Below are 19219 nucleotides of genomic sequence, written 5' to 3' on the forward strand. Positions count from 1 at the left end.
CTGGATAATTGGAGCTTTGTATTAAGATTGACAGTAGATGAAAGTTAGTTATTTATACAGAGTGAACCGTGGCAGATTGTTTATTAGAGTCTTGTCACTGTTTACAGCTAAAAACAGCACTGCCTTGACATTGAGAGTGCTTTTCAAAGTGAGCGTTGAATTGAGATTTTAAAAGGAGGTCGTTTACACTCTCTTCACTCTTGAGCAACCCTTTAATCAGGAAATCAATATCTTGAGGAAATCAATATCTTGAATCTCAATACAGTATATGGAATCAAACTGTCCATTCTCATAATTTCAGTCTTTCTTTACCGTGTCACACGTGAAAACATTCAAAAAAATCCTAATGTCCTGTTTTATGGACATTGACTGTTTTTATGTGTGCACCTGAATGTGCGGTATGGGGCTTGATGAATGTTTGTAACTGAAATACAGCAATGCATGCAAACATGTTCATTTGCAAGTCTACCTGACCCTGCAGTCTAAGGCACTGCATCTTTATGCTAGAGGTGTCACTACAGACCCTGGTTCAATTCCAGTCTGTATCACAACAGGCTGTGATTGGGAGTCCAATAGGGTGGTGCACAATTGGTCCAGCGTTGTCCAGTTTAGGGTTTGGGCGGGGTAGGCTGTCATTGTAAATAAGTATTTGTTCCTAACTGATTGGCCTAGTTAACTAAAGGTTCAATTAAACCTTGTCACATTTGCTTCTCAGTTGGAATGTATCTTGTAGACCAGTAGTTGAGAGCTTTTACATTTCTGGAGGCATGGTTAGAGACTTGCAAAGCAAGGGTCAATGAGCATTCAAGAAACAACACCGTTTTTTTTTACGTACAACCGCCCTTTATGAGAGTACATACCTTCAATGCCAAAAAAAACAGAGCTTAACTAAGTCTACCTTCTTCGCTATTTATCTATTAGTTTCCATGGTCTCATGAGTTACTTGAATGTCAAAGAGAGATTTACAGATAGCCTGTGGGAAAGCTGATGAACTGTCTTGGTGGGAGGGTGGAATGGCATGTGTATTCTGAAGGGTGGTCACGTCATGCAGAGAGGGGCAGCTGACAGCCACCGTCTCACCCAGAGGAGCATTCGTCTGGCTTCTTGGTGCATCACGCTCTCTTCTTGTCCCCCAAGGGTCATCTGGGATTTCCTCAATGCAGCCTACCCTCTACCTTACCAATGTGCAGTGATCAAGTGCTGTGCCAGTCTCACACCAGCCTCTCAGCCCTACTGCCCAGCCCTGAGCGCTATTTTCACCCAAGCCCACAATGCAGGCACTCCAACATCTAATGAATGGTTTGCTGCTCTGCAAGATAAGATAAAACCTAAAGAATTGGACGTCCTTCAGTCCAACAATTGTTACCCATAAAGTTCTCTTTGCATTTTTGTTCTTGCTGTTTATTTCTTAACATAAAGGAAAACAATGTCGGATAACAAAGACTAAGGCCAGAATTTCAATCTTTAGAGGAAGTGAATTGACAGGCATTCAATTAGAGGAGGGTTTGAATAGCACAGCCAGGTGTCCTGTTTGGAGGAAGTTCGACACATGAGAGAAATAGGAGTGAATGAATTGTCTTCACAAACATGTTAGTCTTTGTGATGTGTATGATGTTGAGCTTCACTTGACACTAGGAAATTGTAACCTTTTTGTCATTTTTTAGGACTTTTATTCAAGGGTAAGTCCTTCATTACATTTTGAGATATTTTTGTATTGTTTTTTTCCTAGAAACAGCGGATGACCACGGTGACGACTCTTTCTTGATCATGAATTGGTATACTTATTGGTTGTGTAAGTGTAAACAACCATTCATCCAATATGGATAATACACTTCATGTCAAATGTGGACAGTATTCATTCTGCAAAGAACCAAAATGGTTCTTTGCGGCTGGATAGGGTTCTACAGTACCAAGAACCTGATGAACTGGAAGAAAGGGTTCATTGACGATTCTTTGGAAAGCAAAAAGGATTCTTTGGAAAGCAAGGCACTTTTCTTTCAAAAAGTGCCTGAGCATTAGTGTTTACATCAGTGTTTATACTTCAACATCTGGAGTTTGAGTAATCTGATACGCTTAAAAAGATAGGTGTGAGAATGTTTTAAACTGTAGCTATATGGAACTATTTTAGCATTTATCTGGTATCCCCTTAATCATTTTACATATACAGTACATATACATATACATTTACAACTACTGGCATAGTTGAGAACTTTGCCATGATTTCTGTCTTTCAAATTAGTATTTTCTGTTATTTTATTGTAGTAGGAGTAGTATAGTAGGAGAATAGAAGAGAGTCTGAGTGAACCAGGAATGGATTGTGTGGTACAAAGCAAATTGGCAAGTTTTTTTGTGTGTAAAATGTCTAGTGTTGATTCAGGAGTTAAATTTACTTTACACTCAGTGGTGTGAAAGAACCGCAGTGCTGGTGTTAATAACCAGAGTTGAGCATGATTGTGTAAATTTTACTCTGTATAGAGTAAAACACTAAAAACCATACCCATCATTACCATATTTATCGGCATGCGCTACTGCACGTTGATTTTCAGAATGGTTTGTTTCAATATGTGTATTTTTGCATGTAGATAGATTGGTTGATTAATGTTATGCTACACAAAGATAATTAACATGCAGTATATTTTTCTAAACTAATCCAATCTATCAGTAGTTGGACTTATTGCACCTAAAACTGAGAGGGTTGTTCCTGTTTAGATGATTTGGGTAGTCTCACTAATCAATCTTTCCTACCCTGGCAGTCATTCTGAACGCAGGATGCATGTGATTAAACGTTCCCATTGTTGGATATCCTCACTCTAGAGGTCTTCACAGACCCAATTTTAACTGAAAACACGAGACCCAATCCGGGAACCGAGTAGGTTCGGATCCAGAATTTTAAAGAATGTCACGGGTCTGGGTCTGATCTGATTTGTTTGCCACGGGCCTCGGGTATGTGTAATTTTAAATGGGCCCGTACAGATCTGAACAGGACTGCTGCATTAGGGAAAGAGAGAGAGACATTTTATAATTTATGCTGCTGCTCTTGTTGCTTTTCAAGAGAGGGGAGCTTGGCACGTATAGGTTGTTGTTGTTGTTTTTGTTGGCCAATCATAAGTCATCAAAGTGCAATAGGCTACAGTCATAGAGCCTCCATGTATGGCAAAATTTTAGTGATAGGCCAGCAGCATACCACCCTGCATCCCACTGCTGGCTTGGTCTTGGTCGGTCCCTGGATGGGAGACCAGATGCTGCTGGAAGTGGTGTTGGAGGGTCAGTAGGATGCACCCTTTCCTCTGGTCAAAAAAAGGAAATATCCCAATGACACAGTAGCGTGCCGTCTTTCGGGTGGGATGTTAAACGGTTGTCCTGTCACTCTGTGCTCACTTAAGATCCCATGGCACTTATTGTAAGAGTAGGGGTGTTAACCCCTGTGTCCTGACTAAATTACCAATCTGGCTCTCATACCATCATGATCACCTAATTATTCCCAGCTTACAAATGCCTCATTCACCCCCCATCCTCTCCTCTGTAACTATTCCCCAGGTCGTTGCTGTAAATGAGATCATGTTCTCAGTCAACTTACCTTATAAAATAAAGGTAAAATAAAATAAATATGGATTTCTAATCAGTGGAAGATGGAATGAAAATACTGGAATTCAAAGTTAAAGGAGAAGGATAGGCTACAACAACCGAGAGCCAACATGTAGGCTGCCTCTTAATATTTTGAATGGAGTTGTTGTTATTTGTAACTGTAGGATGAGAACGTGCTAATTGAGGCTGCAGTGCCTAGCTTAACTAGCTTCTCCTAGTTTGAGCCAGTCAAGACAGGTTGTACGTAATCATATTTGATGATAAATAACCTATTTATGGTAGCTATTCGTCTACTACAGTGCGAGTCGGCTTGGTTGGCTGCTGTCTCTTGTCTCTCCCTCCCTCCTCCCTGCTCCTGTGTCACTCGCTCACAGTACAGCCCCTCCCCCACCTACTGGAGCGGTACCTTTCTCTCCCTTTATCAGCTACAGTTAACAAAGTGTCTTAAAAAATGAATTTTCTGCTGCTTCCCTCACTCGGATTGAACAGGGTCTGGATCCGACCAGGTCTATACGGAACCAAATCTAGTTGTCCTCAGGTCCATCAAGAATGTGTCTCTAAATTTCAAGAATATATTTATGCTTATCGGGTCCAGGTGAGAAATCCCCAGGTCCATTTCAGAAGACGTCTATCTGACTTTGGTTGGATCCAATTGGAATTACACATCACTTTGCAAGCCAGAATAATGTGACTTGCATACCTAATGTGGTCTGTAAACCAGAAGTTATGGTATGCAGTAACTACTGTAGGTCCTCAAATAAAGCCCTTTTGATATACTCTATGTAATGTATTGTCATAAAAAGTATATTTTGAAATGCTAATAAGGCTGGTGGAACTGTGCATAGAGGGTTGTAGGAAGAACCTTTCAAAGATAAAAGGGTTCTCAGCAGAACCGTTCATAGAGGGTTCTAGAAAGAAAGATAAAAGGGTTATTGGTAGAACTCTTCATAAAGGATTCTAGGAAGAACCTTTAAATGATTAAAGGGTTATTGGTAGAACATTCGTAGAGCGTTCCAGGCAGAATCCTTCATATAGGGTTCTAGGTACAACCATTTACAGGGGGTTATATAAAGAACCCTACATATATGGATCTTTGTAGAACCCTCTGCAAAGGGTTCTACTTAATACCAAAAAGGGTTCCCCTATGGGGACAAACCGAAGAATCCTTCATGATTCTACTTAACACATTTGTTCTAGGAGTGTAAGTGATCTTGAAGACTTGAACATTATCCATAGATGTCCATCAGTACCAAATTGACTGCAAGAATGAGTATTTCTCTCTCTCTTACAGAGACTACAACCTCATTCTTCCTCTGTATTGGTAAAAAGAAATGGGAGCACAGCTAAATTATGCACAATGGGGATATCTATTTTCCTGTTTTCTTGCGAGATAACGTCTTGTTGTTCCATCCTTTGTTATCTACAGTGTTTTCCCATGGGGTGATTAGTATAACAAAGGATGGGAGAATACAAACCTGCTTGTAGTTCAAAACAAGTTCTCCATCCTTTTGAAGATGCTTACTCACTCCAGGCAAAAGTGGGCTTGGAAGTGGAGATATCTTGACATACACCAGAACAAGGTACTTATTAACCTGTGACTGTTTTGATCCGCAACGTGGTTTTTGCAACACGCATGCAATTAGATCATGGTTGAAAGAATAGGAAAAAGTGCCTAAAGGTAAAGGTTATGAGAACACTGTTTTGCAAAGATATTTGATCCATTATACATTGTTTGTGTCTACGCTGGCACAATGAGAATGATAAATATTGTATTAGCCCTGTGTCCTCTATTTCAGTCTCCTAGACAAGTTCATAACGTTCTCGACAGGGGAGCTAGGGATCTCCTGCGGGTTCTTCGCATTCTCTTCAGTTTCAATTTCTCCTCATCCAAGAGATCAGTCAGTGAAACGCCTAACTCTAGCATGCGACATGTGCACCTTCGTCAGGGAAACTTTGCTTTTTTTTGTATGGCCAATAAGCAAAATAAATCAAAAGTCTTCAAATGGATCATGTTTGTTACCTCTCAAGGCATTGCAGTTCGAAGCAAACGTCACACTTTAGATCAAGTGTTGTTAATGCTGTTTACATAATAATAAGTACATTGCTAGGCACTGTGTAATCACAGTGTAAGAATAGCTTGATATGGTATTTTAAACTATGGTAAACAATATGCAATACATTGATATTTCTCAAAACATTTTAAAAGGAAACCTCAAATTAAGAACAAGAATCAAGTTAATCTATAATTATAATTATTGTTTTTGATAACATATTAAGATGCCAGGGGGATTAATATGAGTTTAATTGGCAAATGAGGTTTGGAGGAGTGTTATGGATTGTGTGGCTTTACATTGGATATCCACTCAGCGCATCACGTGATTGGGTTATGAGTTTAACCCTTGCTGGGTTAGTTAACTGATCATGCGTAGATCAACTCTCAGAAGAATCTGTTGGTATTTTAGTTGAGCCCTTGTTTTATGCATCTGCACTTACAATGTACAATATCATCAATAATTTACTTACCGAAATGAATTGACAATTTTGACAAATAAGCAAACATTTCAAAATGAAATCATCTGTTTGCCAGTTCATCATTTTTTTTCTTTACGTGCATTGGCCCAAAGCGTAAAGGGTTAGGTTCATGGTGCAATATCCAAGAGCCATCCAGAAACCTGATATTTATACATAATCCTTGACTACATAAGATAAGTAGAATGTCATTTCCCTGTGCAAATATGTGTGAAATTAAATACACAGAAAAGGACAGCTCTACAGTACCACAATTTATTCTGACTAGATTTACTTTATTGCATGTTCAGTTAAAAGAGAGAGAGAGAAGAGAGAGAGAGAGAGAGAGAGAGAGAGGCATGACTAGTAGGTTCATAACATTTTGTGTCTGGGTGATGACACATTTCTGTGTCAAAGCAGCTGTGTGAGCGATACTGTATACTTTAGTCCAGTTTTGTAAGTGACATACTTCACTATCACTTGACTAGAGAAGGGTTATTATCTCAACATCTCACTATTATTTGTTATTTCCTTACCAGGATCATCATTAGCTTTTGCAGAAGCATCAGCTCCTCTTTCTGGGGTCTACAAAAAAAACACAAAACATGACAAGTAACAAAACATTGATGCACTGATGAACAAGGAAAATCACACAAAAAAGCTACTAAAATGTTGTGTTGCTCATGTGGAAAGTTTGTAAGATAAATACACTGTATATACAAAGTATGTTGAAACCCCTTCAAATTAGTGGATTTGGCTATTTCAGCCATACCCGTTGTTGATAAGTGTATATGCTTGAGCACACCGCCATGCAATCTCCATAGACAAACATTGGCAGTACAATGGCCTTACTGAAGAGCTTAGTGACTTTCAGTGTGGCACTGTCATAGGATGCCACCTTTCCAATAAGTCAGTTTGTCAAATTTCTGCCCTGCTAGAGCTTCCCCAGTCAACTGTAAGTACTGTTATTGTGAAGCGTAAACATCTAGGAGAAATAACGGCTCATCTGCGAAGTGGTAGGCCGTAGAAGTTCACAGAATGGGACCGCAGAGTGCTGAAGCACTTTGCGCATAAAATTAGTCTGTCCTCGGTTGCAACACTCACTACTGAGTTCTAATCTGCCTCTGGAAGCAACGTCAGCACAGTAACTGTTTGTAGGGAGCTTCATGAAATGGATTTCCATGGACGAGCAGCCACACACAGCCTAAGAATCACCATGCACAATTCCAAGCTGCGGCTGGTGTGATGTAATGCTGGGCTATTGGACTCGAGCAGTGGAAACGGGTTCTCTGAAGTGATGAATCATGCTTCACAATCTGGCAGTCTTAACGGACAAATCTGGGTTTGGCGGATGCCAGGAGAAGGCTACCTGCCCGAATACATGGTGCCAACTGTAAAATTTGGTGGATGAGGAATAATGGCCTGGGGCTGTTTTTCATGGTTCGAACTAGGCCCCTTAGATCCAGTGAAGGGAAATCTTAACGCGAAAGCATACAATAACATTCTCGACAATTCTGTGCTTCCAACTTTGTGGCAATAGTTTGGTGGTCCTTTCCTGTTTTAGCATGACAATGCCCCCATACACAAAGTGAGGTCCATACAGAAGTGGTTTGTCGAGATCAGTGTGGAAGAACTTGACTGGGCTGCACAGAGCCCTTGCCTCATCGAACACCTTTGGAATTAATTGGAACGCTGACTGCGAACCAGGTCAAAACGCCCACCATCAGTGCCGACCTCATTAATGCTCTTGTGGCTCAATGGAAGCAAGTCCCCGCAGCAATGTCCCAACATCTAATGGAAAGCAGCAAAGGGGGTACCAACTCCATATTAATGCCCATGATTTTGGAATGAGATTTTCGACAAACAGATATCCACATCATCTTGGTAATGCAGTATTTGTTGGTCAGGAGAAGGCATTGCAAAATATCACTTGGACACCTGACCATGCATCACCAATTCAGTTTGTCTTCAGAGTAGGCCTTCCAAATTGTATTCAGACAACATATACTCTACATTACAGTTTTCAGACACTGTAAGTAGATTACTGTCAATAAAATAACACTTAAAATTGACAGTGTGTGTAGCTTATTTTCAATACCAATCCATAGATGGGCTTTTGGGAAGATGACGAGTAGATTTCCATAGTGGATAACGGGAGGGGTCGATAAAAGCAATACAGTCAACAGACTCTGAAGACCTTCATATTAGTCCCTCTGCTCCTTCTTCTTTAAAAAGGTTTGAGAGTGAGCTTTTAAGTGAAAACGTCCACCTTACTCAAAGCTCCTCTTGGTTTCAGACACCTAACAGAGCCGACAGGTGAACCACACATGCGTGCACGCACGCACGCAAAGACGCATTTGACAAACAAGGTGTGTCCTATTATCACACACATGCAGACCTGTGCACGCACACACACACACACACACACACACACACACACACACACACACACACACACACACACACACACACACACACACACACACACACACACACACACACACATACACAGCACTTCCACAGACAGCTGTGCATACAAGCATGAATCCTATTAGTAAATGTTTTATTTTATAAACAAATTTACCAGACATCATACCAATCAGTGAAACTGTTCACTTACAACAGTGGTTCCCAACCATGGGTACTAGGACCCCAGGGGTATTTTGCCTGTCCCAGAGGGGGTACTTGAGAAGACTCATGAGACCAAAGGCCTGCTGGTAAAATGCACACGAGGAGGTACTTCAGGGCCACTCTGGGCAGAACAAAATGAAGGTGGTGGTACAGTAACTGAAAAAAGTTGGGAACCAATGCCTTACAAGGACCATTCTGGACAAAGTCTACTCACGTATTACAGTGAAGCTACAATCTCTTGGCAGTTATACTAGGAATGTATTTTATGTTTTGTTTGCCGTGAATCCAAATGCCAAAATTTAAAATATATCACAGTACATTCAATTAATAATGTTGTGTGATTATAGACCTAATTTCCAAAGTGATCTTTCTGGAATGGTGTGATAAGTATTCAATGTATGTGATTCATCAGACCAAATGAAATGCAGAACCACTCAAACTTTAAATGATCTACTATAATCCCTCCGTACAACCTCTAAATCAATATTGGAACCAATGGGTACTCCAGCTCCTGTGAGATCAATTAAAATCAAATTGTATTAGTTGCATGCGCCGCATACAGTACAACAGGTGTAGACTTTACAGTGAAATGCTTACTTACGAGCCCCTAACCAACATGCAGTTTCAAAAAATACGGATAAGAATAAGAGATAAAAGTAACTAAAGGTCAAAAAGTAATTCAAGTGCAGCGTTGAAAGATAACAATATATACAGGGGGGTGCCGGTACAGAGTCAATGTGCAGGGTCACCGGTTAGTTGAGGTAGTATGTACATGTAGTCGAGTGGCAGTGGTGTGGAGAGGGGAGATGGGGCAATGCAAATAGTCTGGGTAGCCATTTGACTAGATGTTCAGGAGTCTCATCGCTTGGGGGTAGAAGCTGTATAGAAGCCTCTTGGACCTAGACTTGGTGCTCTGGAACCGCTTGCCGTGTGGTAGCAGAGAGAACAGTCTATGACTAGGGTGGCTGGATTCTTTGACAATTTTTAGGGCCTTCCTCTGACACCACCTGGTACAGATGTCCTGGATGACAGGAAGCTTGGCCCCTGTGATGTACTGGGCCGTACGCACTACCCTCTGTAGTGCCTTGCGGACGGAGGTCGAGCAGTTGCCATACCAGGCAGTGATGCAACTCATCAGGATGCTCTCGATGGTGCAGCTGTATAACCTTTTGAGGATCTGAGAACCCATGACAAATATGTTCAGTCTCCTGAGGGGGAATAGGTTTTGTCGTGCCCACTTCACATCTGTCATGGTGTGCTTGGACCATGTTAGTTTATTGGTGATGTGGACACCAAGGAACTTGAAGCTCTCAACCTGCTCCACTACAGCCCCGTTGATGGGAATAGGGGCATGCACGGTCCTCTTATTCCTGTAGTACACAATCATCTCCTTTGTCTTGATCACATTGAGAGAGAAGTTGTTGTCCTTGCACCACACGGCCAGGTCTCTGACCTCCTCTCTCGTTGTTGTCGGTGATCAGGCCTACCACTGTTGTGTCATCTACAAATTTAATGATGGTGTTGGAGTCATGCCTGGCCGTGTAGTCATGAGTGAACAGGGAGCACAGGAGGGGGCTGAGCACGCACCCCTGAGGGGCCCCTGTGTTGAGGATCAGCGTGGCGGATGGGTTGTTACCTAACCTTTCAACCTGGGAGGTTCCCCGTCTGGAAGTCGCAGAGAGAGGTGTTAAGTCCCAGGGTCCTTAGCTTATTGATGAGCTTTGAGGGCACTATGGTGTTGAATGCTGAGCTGTAGTCAAAGTGGGAAAGGACAGTGTGGAGTGCAATAGAGACTGCATCATCTGTGGACCTGTTGGGGCAGTATGCAAATTGGAGTGGGTCTCTGGGATAATGATGTTGATGTGAGCCATGACCAGCCTTTCAAAGCACTTCATGTCTAAAGACGTGAGTGCTACGGTTCGGTAGTCATTTAGGCAGGTTACCTTAGTTTTCTTGGGCACAGGCACTATGGTGGTCTGCTTAAAACATGTTGGTATTACAGACACAGACAGGGAGAGTTTGAAAATGCAGTGAAGACACTTGCTAGTTGGTCATGCTCTGAGTACACGTCCTGATAATCTGTCTGGTCCTGAGGCCTTGTGAATGTTGACCTGTCTAAAGGTCTTACTCACATCAGCTGCGGAGAGCGTGATCACACAATCTTCCGGTACAGATGGTGCTCTCATGCATGTTCCAGTGTTATTTGCCTCAAAGCGAACGTAGAAGTAGTTTAGCTCGTCCGGTAGGCTCGTGTCACTTGGCAGCTCTCGCCTGTGCTTCCCTTAGTAGTCTTTAATGGTTTGCAGGCCCTGCCACATCCGACGAGCATCAGAACTGGTGTAGTACAATTCGATCTAAGTCCTGTATTGACGCTTTGCCTGTTTGATGGTTCGTCTGAGGGCATAGCGGGATTTCCTATAAGCTTCCGGGTTAGAGTCCTTCTCCTTCAAAGCGGCAGATCTAGCCTTTAGCGCAGTGTGGATGCTGCCTGTAATCCATGGCTTCTGGTTGGGGTATGTACGTACTGTGACTGTGGGGACGACGTCGTCGATGCACTTATTGATGAAGCCAATGACAGATGTGGTGTACTCCTCAATGCCATTGGAGGAATACCGGAACATATTCCAGTCTGTGCTAGCAAAACAGTCCAGTAGCTTAGCATCTGCTTAATCTGACCACTTTTTTATTGAGCTAGTCAATGGTCTTCCTGCGATTTTTGCTTGTAAGCAGGGATCAGGAGGATGGAATTATGGGCAGAAAATATGGCAGATACCTTCTCGATGGAAGCAGCATGCTACCAGTTAACACCGATCCAAGGGATTTGTGTGTCTAATGTGTGCACCTCGGCACACTTCACTGGCACAGTTGTGATGTGAGGGTCAGGAGATGACAAATCCATCTCTGCCTAGAATGCCCCTTCTGTCCGACTGCACCTGCTTTAGCACATTTAAACAGTTCTCACGGGTTCAAGCTATAGACAATTGGGGTGGCAGGTAGCCTAGTGGTTAGAGCATTGGGTCAGTAAAATAAAGGTTCCTAGATCGAATCCCCTAGCTGACAAGGTACAAATCTGTTGTTCTGCCCCTGAACAAGGCAGTTAACCCACTGTCCCTAGGCTGTCATTGTAAATAAGAATTTGTTCTTAACTGATTTGCCTAGTTAAATATTTAAAATAAATTGCATGCTGCCATACACACCAGGCTTGAGGTCCTGCTGCTGATGGAAAGTCCAGAGTAATAAAAATGATATATTGAGTAAAGGTTATACCGTCTTTAAAATGCTAATTGTTCCGTCAACAGTATTCATTTACTAGGGCTCCCAAAGGGCATGCATCCATCTTGTTAGTTTCAAGCAGATGGAGGGTTTGTGTCCGTGCATGCTTGCGTGCCTTCATGCATTTGTGTGTGTGTGTGTGTGTGTGTGTGTGTGTGTGTGTGTGTGTCTGTGTGTGCGTGCACAGGTCTGCATGTGTGTGATAATAGGACACACCTTGTTTGTCAAAACTGCCAACCAAATTTACAATGGGAGAAGATTGGATGAATGGCTTTCACAGCTAACAATAGAACAGTCCCTTTGTCACATCAGAGCTGTCAGCAAAGGTACCTATCCTTGTCTAGAATGTGGCTGTAATGAGGGATAGTCCTGCTGCTGGATCCTGCAGTGTACATTTTTAAGGTTAAATGATATGACAGCATTTAACTAAGTCTTTTAGCCTTAAAGGTCAAATGAATATTTTATCCCTGACCAGGCTGGATGTATTGAAATGTTAATGTAAATACCACTACAGCCAAAGCTGCGGGACAGCTTCAATGAAGGAGCTTTTCCAAAAGGTCATCCAGTCCCCCACCCACCATCCCTCATCTCCACCTTACGTGGCTTATGCAACAATTTTTGGTCACTAAGTTAGGGTACAAGGAAACACCTCTCTTGGGACCTTAAAATAACTTGACCGCTAAGCCTCATTACGTGTAGTATTATCTGTAGAGCTTGCACCCAAAATGCCCCCATGGCTTCTATTTGAGGTCCTAGGAGGCTAACGCTAGCCAAAGGCTAATGAAACGAGCTAAATAACCCAAGCAGACAATGAAAAATAGTCAGTCGACACCAGCCAAGATAATGAATTTTGAATGAACTGTTTTCAGTCCTTAGCTACACCACCTACAAAAGTGTGGTAGAAATGTGAATACTTTTCAATTTGGACTCCCAGCCTTAAAATGTTGTATCTAAGTTACTCTTAGACAGGCAACCTTTCCCTGAGTATATAGTCCAAAACATTGAGTATTTTAGTCTTAAAAATCGCTATCTCAATGTAGTTTGCAGTTAATTAAACCTTGAATCATTATCCCCAAATACACCTTCTCATTGCAACTTTGGAGTGTTGATGAATTTGTCTGGATAAAGTCCTTAATGTCAAAATTGCTGGTGTACCTTCATAAACATTTGCTCTGATATAGTGTTCATCAAAAAATGTGGTGCTAATCAGAGAGCTGCACTCACTCCATGAAAAAGACAGGGGGGAAACAATGCCTGCTATTAATGAGGCAAAGCAACAATCCATTACCTGGCCGAGAGTGAATGATGAATGACATTACAAGAAATTGTTGTCTTCCCCTGTTCCTCTAGGCTTTGTGCAGGTTTGCATGACTTGATCTCCTATGGATCCTGAAGAGTGGAGATGCTATGGATATGGGTAAAACAGTAGTGGATGAAAAAAGTATTGACATTCACATTTTTACAGTAACATTCTAATTCCTATAAAATTGTTAATAAGAATGTGTCTATTATCTGTCCACTGTGTCCGCATTGTGAGCAGATTTCCTGGTCCCTCCTTATATGCAACACATATTGATGCCATAAGTCAATGGTGCCACCTGTCAATGATTTTAGAGGGCAGAATAATGATGATTGAAATTATTTCACAGTCCAGGTCCATCGAAATCAGATCATAATTAAGTCGCTCTGGATAAGAGCGTCTGCTAAATGACTTAAATGTAAATGTAATGTAAATAATGATCACATTTTCTAGACAGGTGTAGACAATCAAAAGACACTTTGCCTGCATTTACACAGGCAGCCCAATTCTGACCTTTTTTTTCTCTAATTGGTCTTTTGAACATTCAGATCCCCTCTAAAAAGTATCTGATGTCAAAAGATGCGATTGGTCAAAAGACCAATTAGAGGAAAGAAGTTCAGAATTGGGCTGCCTGTGTAAACGTAGCCAACATGTCTTTTGATTTCTACAAAAAAAATGTGTGCATTATCAGAATGTGGACAAGGTTAGGACAAAGGACACATGTAAGAACCAGTTATAAACAGGGCTTCTCTCTCTCTCTCTCTCTCTCTCTCTCTCTCTCGCTCTCTCTCTCTCTTTTTTGACTAGGGTCAGCAAACATTCTCCTGTGCTTCCTCATGGATGCAATCCAGGCTGAAACACCACATATGCTAGGTGGTTGGGAAAGCTGCTGACGGTGGTGTAAAAGCACGGAGCCCTGTAGAGCACATCTGTGATTTCAGACCTCTACGAGGCCATGTCACACCGCAAAAAAATTCACCCACTCAAGTCATCATGCAAACTGTATAAGCGGTTTTTATTAGTTTGTATGCATTGTCAGATACGTTTTGTTAGTAATGCTGACAGGTTTTAATTCAAATTTCTCAAAGCAAACTTTGAGTGTAAAACATGCCATGTGTCTTTTCAATGGTTTAATGGTTTATTGAGGATGTAAAACACTTGTAATAAGCCAATTGTGTTACTTTGATTTAGATAAATTAAACATAGCAAGCCAGGAAGGAAGTCAGGCATCCCCCAAAAAATGTACAAATACAGAAATCTCTTTGTGTTTCATAATTTTCCTTTAATTAGCAAGAGGCTGAATGACTGTATCACACTGGAGAAAGCATCCAAGCGAGCGAAACAGCTCCCCTCTATCTCAGTATGTGTAGCCCATCTATCTGATGCTGTCTGGCCAAAAAGAGCATGACATTGTTGCCGCCCGTAGCATTGAATGCAAGTGAAGCCAGTAAGCATTTAGCCACCCTTTATATCGTTTTGTAGAATAAAAGCCAATCAGCATTGAGCTCAACTGTGAATGGCCTTGGCACACCCCAACAAAATGTTACGGGAAGCCAGTTTGTATTTGACTTCATACCATTCTCATCACATCAAAAGCAAAACGTCACTTTATCTTGGCTAGGTCACAGTTGCAAATGAGAACTTGTTCTCAACTAGCCTACCTGGTTAAATAAAGGTGAAATAAAATTGACAGAAAACACTTGTTGCATCTCAGTGTGTCGTCCTCAGGTGGCTAGCTAGCTAAATGTGTCCCTTTCCTAAATCAGCCAGGGATGAAGATAGGGATTTGGACTTGTGGTTTTCCTTAATTCTCCATACTGGCCAATGATTATAACAGCAATTATGATCCAACCATCAATTCATACATTGTGCCCCTGGCCTGAGAGGATGGAAGTTCAATATGTAGCTAGATGTTGTAGGCTAATGTTAACTTGCTGGCTCATTGTTGTCCATGAAAGGAAATTAGGCATGCAAGACAGGTAGCCTAGGGCAACAAAAGCTAACAGTATGTACTGTATGACCATTTCGAGAACATGAAAGAGAGGAGGATGGCATTGGCATCTCTCTTCATGTAATGTGAGTCAACATGTTTTTTTCTACTTGCACACACACACACACACACACACACACACACACACACACACACACACACACACACACACACACACACACACACACACACACACACACACACACACACACACACACACACACACACACACACACAGATAAGTAAGAACCATGGACAGCCACACCATATTCAGCTGATGTTGATTGGACTAAATAGTTTTTGGTATCTTTTATTTGTCACTGTATTAGACTAAGCAGAAGTGAGTTGATGATGTTGAAATGTTGAAGATGGTGCTGGAATAGTGCAGGCAGCTCCTTCCGGTAACTTTCTGTGGTTGTAAATCAATAGTTGTTTCGTAGTCTGAAAATGTCTGAAACATTTCCTTGCTTGTCCATGCTGTAGGTTATGTAACTGTTTGTTAAATGCAATATGCTTTGTGGAGTTCACTGGACAGAAGTTGCTCTCTGGTTTTGTGATGAAAATAAGGTGTGGTTGAATTTATTCTGCCAGTGTGTCTTCTTATTGTCTCGGCCATTGGCCTATATTTCACAGTGGCAAGGCATATTAACTAACAGGTTATAGAGCAAATCATTATCCCAACACAGGTTGTAGTATGGCTTTTCCTTCTGGCTCCATTTCCCCATTGATTTTTTTCACACACCACTACTGCAGGTGAATAGCCCAACATTTAAATGACACTTTAGACCACTGTGGACAAAATGTATGCCATATTTTGCCTGTCTTTCCCTTGATTAGTATGCAAAGTGTTTGTCTGTCTTTGGCATGTGCTGTGTTATTGCACCCTATTAGAGTGGGACCACTTGTCTTGGGGAGGGAATGAACAGATCATAAGCCAAGCACCCTGCAATTCAATTTAGAGGCGGGCAGGATGTCTGAAATTCTCAGCACACTCTAAGGTAAAGTCTCATCAATAAAGAACAAAATCACTATTAAGCCATTAGATGTGGTACTATCAGTAAATGAGTGTTCCTGGCTGTGCATGTGCATTTTGATTGTGACTGATTTGACCATAGCTGGCAGTAAAAGCATGCAGATGTAGTGGAACATGCATACCAGCTCATCTCAACATCGGATATTAGATACAACTGAATGTTCATGGTCAGTACTGCAACATTTTACAGAATGGCAATCTCTTTTCAAATGTAGAAATGCTGTTGTCCATTCTCGTTATGCTCTAATGTATATATTAATGGATAAACTGTAACTGAACTATAGTGTAATCATCATTGAAAGCCTTCACCGTAACCATTCTACCATGATATTGTGTTAGGGTTGAGGCATTGTTCATTCAATACAATTGTGCGGGACTACGAGCATGGGATGTTTGCCGCTACTTAATTGATAGTGTCATTATAGAGATGGAGCTGCTTATTTGGTTTTCATTTCGATAACGCCCCCATGAAAAAAAGTAGCTGATTATGCCTTTTTCTTCCATGAGTCCACTCTATGTGTTTTAGGCACTCAATGTCTGCTCTCTCTAATTAAATGAGGTGAAACAGCCTTGTGTTGCACTTTTATGTTTCAATTTTGTCAGCATCTTTCCAAATGCACCCATCTGAATTTCAAGTGATAAATGTAAATATAAAGTCTACTCTCAGAGAAGCAATTACATTAAAGGCTACATTATGGAAATAAAGACAAAAACCTACAATGTGTAATTTCATTCCCTGCATTTAGTTCCTCATAGAGATATGAAGAAAATAACATTTATTCAATTTGCTAATATTTAAGTGCTTAGACTTCCCTGAAAAACCACATTATTGCTGGAATAAATGAAATATTTGCACTGCACATTTCTAGATTTTCATTTTTTTACTACAGTTATTACATTTGAATCGAGGATACCTCATAGTTTTGAATTGGACTCATTTTAACATTAACCTTATGACCTCAGACAGGATAATGTTTCATTTTTTTGGCATAGATTACAAATATTTAACCGAAGGACCGTAGTTGCATGTAGCCTTGTAAAAATTCTGGCAAATTAACTCCTATTCCTCTTCGGTCTAACAGCGAATTTAACTAGCATGTGATTCCCAGGTGTGTCAGAAAACTCACAAGTTGCTCAAGTTCATTAATAAGTTGATCATTAACTTTATTACCAAAGATCCATAAATATTGGGAAACTCATTCCTAAAGAGTTACAAATGCTTGGGAAAATATAACTGATAGCATTGGCTGACCAAAACCTCTCTAAGATACAGAAGGCGACCTGTCACAAACAGATTAATGAAATTCAGATACATGACTGAATAATCTGTAAATCACACTAGAAGCCATTCCTAGAGATCATTTTTCCATGCATGGTTCCAACAGCGTTAGTATAAGCGGACATATGGATCACAGCCTGCAGGAATGCTTCAGTCTCACTGCAGGATCATTATATAGATAAACGGAGCCAGGTTACAAATAGGCTCATAGAGTTCTTGGGTGGCTCTCTTTTTGTTTCCAGACTCCCTTTTGTTTTATTGATCTGAATCTGTGCAACCATAGCTGCATGTCCTAATCAAGGGACATGCGCTCCAGTTCTCCAGTTCTGGTCTACTGCCTAGTACACCAATTTCAAATTACAGCACATTCCAAAACTATCTAAGTGATCAGTTTGTACTTGTGCTGTCTAGCTGCCAGGAACACTTTATGAATGAATCATTTGAGGTCACTATGAATACAATTAAAAGGAGAGAGAACTCATTCTAGAGACATGCTGTTACACTGATGCATCTAACAGGCTATGCAGTATGCTTATCGTCACTTCACTATTTCCACCAGTAAATGTTAACACTGACTTCAACTGTTCTTCAACTGCAGGTTCAGAGAGCAGTCAATTGTGTTTAAGTACAATATCTGCTCACCATTTGTTTGAAAGATAACTTGCATTTGCTAAACAACAAGGACAAACTTCATTTATCGCAGTTAGTGAACTTCTGGTCTACGTATTGCTCAGTTTTTTGTTTCATGTTTGAAAGATAACTTGTTCTGATCTGTCTTTCTATTCCTTTAACGAAGATAATTTATTCTGACCAATATTCGACAGTTGAGAAGTTTGACCTTGGGCCCCAACTGTACAGTTATGTTTGCAGTTGGTGTAAATAACCAACATTCTAATCTGACGTGCATAGAACCTGAACATCTGCCTGGCTTATCAGAGGCCCTCCTTATGAGAGAGAGTTGTACAAAGGACCTGATAGTGTTCACTTGTTGAATATCTTCTGGGATAGAAAATGCAATCCCTGCTTTACCCAACACTAACATCCATATATACATATTGGAAATCGATTCAATGAGTTCAATGACAAAACAGCTTGACATCATACTTGAGGATGAATCCCATTGATGTGGCATTTAAGCAACGGAAAAACCAATAAGCGAGACTAATTGGGTAAAAGAAATCGACACGTTAACATACATTGGAGTGGAGGTCTTTGGATGGGCACTGCAGGGAATTTGAGCATAATTGGGAGGAGTAAGTCTGTCTGTATCCGTCGGTCAGCAGCTGAGTGGAAAAGGAAAAGGTAGAGCTCACAGTGTCAGAGAGAAGTGCTGAGGAAAGTCCCAGGGTCCCCTGGGACATAATTAGGTCTAAAAAGGCTAATCATCTGATGTAAAATACAACCATTCTTCCTGTAATTCCACGTAAACTCCCCTAGCTACATGGGAACACGGATCACTCAGTTGCAATAATAATTTTGTTCTGTGTCAAACGGGTCTAAAAGTAAGTGCAAGAACATCCATACCTGTTCATCTCAATCAATTATTTTGATGTTGTCACATTAAAGTTTTTTCAAAGTGTTTGAAATCCTCGCACCGGAGTGAAAATGTCAATGTGAAAA

The 19219-nt window shown here is 41.0% G+C and overlaps 1 protein-coding gene across 1 annotated transcript in view; it reads right to left on the reverse strand.

Annotated features, from left to right (window-relative positions):
- Positions 1-7810: 7810 nt before the first annotated feature.
- The window catches only part of LOC135547547 (cadherin-8-like), a 114714-nt gene continuing 103305 nt past the window's right edge, over positions 7811-19219 (reverse strand). Inside the window, exon 11 of the mRNA XM_064976665.1 lies at positions 7811-7884. Coding sequence (XP_064832737.1) covers positions 7832-7884 — 53 coding nt within the window. The 3' untranslated portion in view covers positions 7811-7831. The remainder of the gene's footprint in view (positions 7885-19219) is intronic.

This window comes from Oncorhynchus masou, chromosome 1 (assembly GCF_036934945.1).
Source record: "Oncorhynchus masou masou isolate Uvic2021 chromosome 1, UVic_Omas_1.1, whole genome shotgun sequence".
Classification (NCBI taxonomy): Eukaryota; Metazoa; Chordata; class Actinopteri; order Salmoniformes; family Salmonidae; genus Oncorhynchus; species Oncorhynchus masou.